Genomic DNA, 6069 nt, shown 5'->3' on the forward strand with positions numbered 1-6069 from the left:
AAGAGTCCTCACCCCCAGCCCCTCCTCCCTCAGACTCGGGAGTCCTCATCCCCAGTCCCATCCTCCCTCAGACCCAGGAGTCCTGACCAGCAGCTCCCTCTTTCCTTAGAGCCAGGAGTCTGGGCCTGAGATTTCTTTGCATTCTTTTGCCAATTAAGTGTCAATCTCTGGGCAGATTCCCACCCTCTGCTCTCATCCCCACTTTCCCAGGAGCTCTAGGCCAGACATTAACCAGCTGGACTTGGGCAGTGATAAGACCCGAGGCCCTGGGAGACAGTGGATATGGGGGGGTTCTCCCACAGAGTCCTCTCTGCTGGAATTTCCTGGGTGGGGACTGGGGAGAAGGTCTGTCCTGAGCTCAGATAAGAGAAATTCAAGGTATTATTGGACTTGGAGATAGACAAGGATTTGATGTGGGAACACAATGACCTGCTCAGAGAAAAAAAAATGAATAGTGACAAAGGGAGATGGGAAAGGCACAAAAATGGAGAGAAAGGGGGGACAGAAACCCAGAGAGAGGACAGACCACTTGAGAGAAGGGGACAGAATCTCAGGAGAGGGACAGAAACCCAGTGAGAAGAGAGAGACCCTAAGACAGACTGAGGTCAGTTGGAGTTGGGAGTCCCAGGCCCTTCACCCCTCCCCCGGAGCTATTTCAGTAGGAAAGGTGATACCCATCTTGGGCGGGGCGGGGGGTCATCCCATACCCCTCCCTCAACCTAAATATAGCATGGTAAGGTGGCAGGAAGGGTGTCCCCGGATTAGGGTGTTCCCCTCTCCTGTTCCCCATCCCAGCAAGGCAACGTAGAAGGCTGTAGAAGGTGGCTGTGGGTTGTTTATTGAGGGTGGGGGAGGGGCACTTCCCCATCTGAGTGTCCCCTCGGATCACCTCCCTGACCTCTCCACACTGCCCCCCCCCACTCCTAAGCAGCCAACAGGTCCCACCCCCTACCAGAGAGACTCTGTGTGACTTCCAGTCCCTGATGGGGTAGTACAGGTGAGTTTTCAAAGAAAAGTAGAACAGTTTGTGCACCCCTCCTCTTTCTTTGGGTCTCTGTCCCCTCTCCCTCTCTGTCTGGGCCTCTACCCCCTTCCCTCTCTCTGGATCTCTGACCTCTCCTCTCTGGTGGCCTTCCCAGCCTCTGTGGATCTCTGTCCTCCCCCTCCCAGGCCACTGCCCTCCTGCTCTCCCTCTTTCCCTTGGGTGTCCTCTCTCCAGGTCTTGGCCCCTCTCTGCATGTCTCCCCTCCTCTTCGGGTCTCCATGCTGGGTCCCAGACTCTGCTTTGTGTTTGCCACTGTGAGGGGGGTCTGTCTCCATTTCTGTCTCCAGATGTGCCTTTCCATTTCAGAGGGAGGGGACCACCTACAGATTCTATGGCTTTCGACCTTTATAAAACTCTTCCCACCATCTGTACCTTCTTCCGTCACTCTGTATAAAAAGGGGGTTGGATTAAATTGGGCGTTTCCAGACTGAATTCCTTAGCTGCATTTTGAGTTGCCAAGGACTCCATAGAGGTGTGTGTCCCTCAAACCAGGTCCCTTCTGATGTGCCACACTGCATCAAAGTAAGATTTCATTTGATCCAAAAAGGGAGGGGGGCAATAGCTAAAAATAACAACAACAACACTCTGTAAACCACTGGTTTTAATAAATTAATACAAGTAAAGTACTTTGGATGATGCTTTGGCACATAGGAAGCCCTATATGTTAGTGATTGAAGCATCCTGCTCTCCTTCCTCCTCCAAATGCCCTTTTAGTACTGAAAGCCCTCTGAAAATGTTTGGCTTCCTGCCCTTGGGTCCCACCCTCCCCTCTGAGCCTCAGTTTCTTTGTGAGAAATGAGGCTGGAGAATACCAGCAGGCTGATGGGACAGGTGGGGTCAGGCAGCCTGCCATAAATCCTCGCTCCTGGGGATGTGCCACGGGACCCTGGGAAGCCACTCCCATGCTCTAAGATTCTGGTTTCTCCCCTGGAAAATAGAGTGGGCTCCCCAGTTGGTCTGACATCCTTCCTGAGCTGTGGGAAGATAGGGTGGTGCTCCCTGATTTGGGATCTCTTCGTGATTCCATGGAAGAGAGACTGTGTATCTCTTGGGTTCAGAGGCACTGACTTTTTCTGCCTATTCCTTTTTTGGTTATCTTTCTCAGGGGTGCTCTGGTCTGGCTCCAAACTCTGGTGTCTGTCCCTCTCTGGGTGCCTGACACACACCCCCATCTCCATCTCCCACTCTTGGTCTCTGTCTCCCTTTCTCTTTGGAGTTTCTGACCCCCTTCCTCTGGGTCTCTGTCTCCCCATCTCTCTGGGTCTTTGTCTTCGTCTCCTTCTCCCTAAATCTCTCTTCTTCCCTCTTTGGGTCCTTGTTACCTCTTCTCTGGGTTTCTGTCTCTTTCTTTCTCTGAGTTTTTATCACTCCCGAGGTCTCTGTCCCCCCTCCTCGCCCCCATCATGCCTGTACAAAGTACATTCTCCCCCTTTCCCCTTCCCTTGTGGCTCTGATCTCCATGGTTGGAAGCAAAACCGTAGGGAAGGACAGATAGAGAGGGTATGAATGGCAAAATGAAGCAGGTGTGGAGCCAATGGAAGGAGTGTCTACATCTTCCTAGCTCACCCGGAGGCCCTCTGCATGAACAACTGAATCAAGGGATCCAGCACCCAGCCCTGCCCCTTATAGTAAGTGATGCTGGGCAAGTCAGTTCCGTTTGTCTCGCAGAGTCCATAACACCACACTTGCCTCCTGATACATGATTCCTCCCCGGTGTTGTTATTCTTGGGTCCTGGTGCTACCACTAAATGCAAAACAAACCAACATGGCCCTATGGAGTCCATATGCACAGTCCAACTCAACATAACATTCCTACAGGACTCACAATGACACAACTTGGGGTAACTCACCTCAGCATAGCCCCACAAGACTCACATGGTTATACAGTTCAATATGATTCATCTCAGTGTAGCCCCCAAAACTTCCAGCGACACTACTCTACACAATCAACCCAACAGAACCCTGGAGGACTCATACTGTCATACATTCCAACCCAACTTAACCTAACGTGACCTAGAAAGCTCACATTCAATCACTTGACTCTTCATATTTCTACACGACTCACAAGTTCACAGAACCTAAAATAACATAGCCCTAGAAGAATCGCGAAGCCACACAATTTCCAACATGTCTCAACTCAACTCCACAACACCATGCACGAACACGCACACAGTCCCAACAATGCCGTGGGTGACCACCTAACTTGATCCAAAATGGTCCTAGGGGGACTCATAAAGCCACAGAATCCTGCACAATGCAATTGGACAAGACTCACGCAGACTCAACAACACAGCCCAACCCAATGAGGACCTAAAAAACAAAACTATGTGATCAAATCTATCTCAACACTTAACCACGAAAGGCTCCATAAATCTTGCACAACCCAATGTAGTACAAACCAATGGAGCCTCCCCATCAACTCATTATAACCCACTGCCATTCACCGTCACTTAAGGAAGCACCCACAGGAGCTACCAAACCACAACTCAAGACCCAACAAGACTCAGTGTTCCCCAACTCATCACCACTTAACCTAGTTCTTCCTAAACCCAACCCCCTCCCCCAACCTTCCTATCCCTCCCTCCCTCTCTCCCTCCCTCCCTCCAAGGAAACGTAAGGTCCTGCAGACCTCAACTGTCCCTCACACTTCGGTGACCATGTGTTTCCCAGGGGGGGCCCAGAGTGGAGGTGGTAGCTCAGTCATCTCTCCATCCATCAATCCCCCATTGACCTTGCCCTCCAGTGGGCCACAGGGCTGCGTGTCCACATGGCTGTACATCCCAGCCTCTTCGCCCTCTGTCTCCCGGTGGTAAAAGTAGCTGAAGTTGGAGACAATGACCGGAACGGGCAGGGAAATGGTCAGCACTCCAGCGATGGCGCACAGAGAGCCCACTATTTTGCCACCCACAGTGACGGGTGCCATGTCTCCATAGCCAACTGTGGTCATGGTGACCACCGCCCACCAAAAGGACTCAGGGATGCTGGTGAAATGGGAGTCTTCCCGGTCGACCTCAGCAAAGTAGACTGCACTGGAGAAGAGGACCACACCGATGAAGAGGAAGAAGATGAGGAGACCCAGCTCACGCATGGAGGCCCGTAGTGTCTGGCCCAAGATCTGCAGGCCCTTTGAGTGACGGGACAGCTTGAAGATTCGGAAGACGCGCACCAGTCGGATGACTCGTAGGATGGCCAGTGACATGGCCTGCTGGCCCACACCCCGATGCCTGGCTAGCTCGGTGCCTAGCGCCACAAAGTAGGGTAGGATGGCCACAAAATCGATGAGGTTCATCACGTTCTTGAAAAAGGCCGCCTTGCTTGGGCAGGCCGCCAGGCGCACCAGTAGCTCAAAGGAGAACCAACAGATACACAACGTCTCCACCACAAAAAACGGGTCATCGAAGGGCATGCGAGACAGGGGTCCAGGCACTGGGCTGGAGCCATTCAGCCGAGCGGGGAACTGCAGGGAGGAAGGGGTTCAGAGAGGACCACACCAGGGCTGGGACACACTGGAACAGCCACATTTGTGATTTAAATGTCCAACTACTTCTGTACAAATTGGTCACCAGTCATTGCCCCCAGGCCTCCAGTGACCCAGCTGTTCTAGATTTCTTTCCGGAACCCTAGGGATCATGCCTGCGTGGCTGACTTTATAGTCCCTGATCCTTCACTGGTGGGGACTCCTGAAATGGTGCCTGAGTGAGGCTCCATCTCTTCCTTCCCAAAGTCCCACCCCCAGCTTTGATTTTCCAGATGGGGGAGGGTCGCCACCCAGGTCCCACTTCCTTGCGCTCTGCCCTCCCTAACCCCAGTCCAGACTACAAGGGCTAAAGGCCTTCTTTGTACACCAAACCCTGGGGCCGCTGCTCTCATGGCCCTCAGCCTGACTTTATTTGTGACGGATTCCTCCTACCTCGGCCCTCTGTCTTCAGCTCCCTCAAGTTCCACTCTCACCACCTCCAGCCCATCTTTCTATTGGTCACTGCCAGCCGCACTGACCCTTGATTTTTCAGTCTCTCAGCCCTCCGCTTCATTTCTTAACGTCCCGGTCTTCCCGCCCTCCCGCCCTCGGCAAGCCATTTTCTCACCTGTCTCAACCCCGCCCTGCAACAGGGAGGTCCTCCTAGTCAGAGCCTCAGGCCCCGTCCCCATGAGGCTATCCCTTCCCCGCCCCCAACCCGCCTTTAAAAGGGTAGATTCCTCCCCTCCCTCCGCCCCCCCCGACCCCCGGTCAGGCCCTGTCCCTGGGTTGTCCACCTCTCGAGCCCCTTGCCCCACCTATGATTGGCCTGTCTCCCAACAAGCCCCTCAATGCCCCGCCCACCCACAGCCGGGCCCCTCCTTCCTGAGAGGCCCCGCCTCCCAGCCTCCCCGCTCGGCTCCTCCCGAGCCCCGCCTCTCTCCGCCCAGGCCCCGCCCCCTCACCGGGCCAGCAGCCGCTACCGCAGCGAGCCCCGGGTTGTGGCGGTCGTCGCGGAAGTCCGGCAGCGTCTCGAGGCAGAAGACGACGATGGAGACGAGGATGACGAGCACGGAGACGACGGCGAGCACGCGCGCGGCCTGCGAACTCTCGGGGAACTCGAAGAGCAGCCAGAGCTGGCGCGCGAAGGCGCGGCGGGGTAGGGGGCGCTCGGGCGGCACGGGGCAGCCCTCGTCCTCGCGCAGGCGCGCCAGCGCCGCCGTGCCCAGCCCGTAAAAGGCCACCTCCTCCAGGAAGACGTCGAGCGGCACGTGCGCCGGCCGCCGCAGCCGCCCGCCAGACTGGTAGTAGTAGAGCACGGCGTCGAAGCTGGGCCGGTGCCGGTCAAAGAAGTACTCGCGGCGCGCGCCGTCGTAGAAGCGGCCGCGACGCGCCGGGTCCCCTAGCAGCGTGTCCGGGAAGCGGCCCAGGGTGCGCGCCCGCGTCTCGAAACGCAGCCCGGCCACGTTGAGCACCACGCGCTCGCAGCAGCCGCACGGCGGCGGGCACCGCGGCTCCATGGCGCGCGCAGCCCCGGCGACCCGCGGACGGACGTGTGGCCCCGACG

The 6069-nt window shown here is 55.9% G+C and overlaps 1 protein-coding gene across 1 annotated transcript; it reads right to left on the reverse strand.

The window, feature by feature from the left end:
• Positions 1-3643: 3643 nt before the first annotated feature.
• On the reverse strand, positions 3644-6069 carry KCNA7 (potassium voltage-gated channel subfamily A member 7). Its single transcript, XM_034986956.1, has 2 exons — positions 5468-6069; positions 3644-4502 (listed from the first exon to the last, which is right to left on the reverse strand). The coding sequence occupies exons 1-2, from the start codon at positions 6020-6022 to the stop codon at positions 3687-3689; spliced, it is 1371 nt and encodes a 456-aa protein (XP_034842847.1). The 5' UTR covers positions 6023-6069; the 3' UTR covers positions 3644-3686.

The sequence above is a fragment of the Mirounga leonina genome, unplaced genomic scaffold (genome assembly GCF_011800145.1).
Source record: "Mirounga leonina isolate KUSES-001 unplaced genomic scaffold, KU_Mleo_1.0 Mir_376, whole genome shotgun sequence".
Lineage (NCBI taxonomy): Eukaryota > Metazoa > Chordata > Mammalia > Carnivora > Phocidae > Mirounga > Mirounga leonina.

Bases quoted from the DNA above. Each gene is read 5' to 3' on its own strand.
- KCNA7 (XM_034986956.1), bottom strand. From the start codon at position 6,022: ATGGAGCCGCGGTGCCCGCCGCCGTGCGGCTGCTGCGAGCGCGTGGTG. The intron at 4,503-5,467 runs GTGAGGGGGCGG...TCCTCCCTGCAG, and splicing joins CGGTAGCGGCTGCTGGCCCG to TTCCCCGCTCGGCTGAATGG.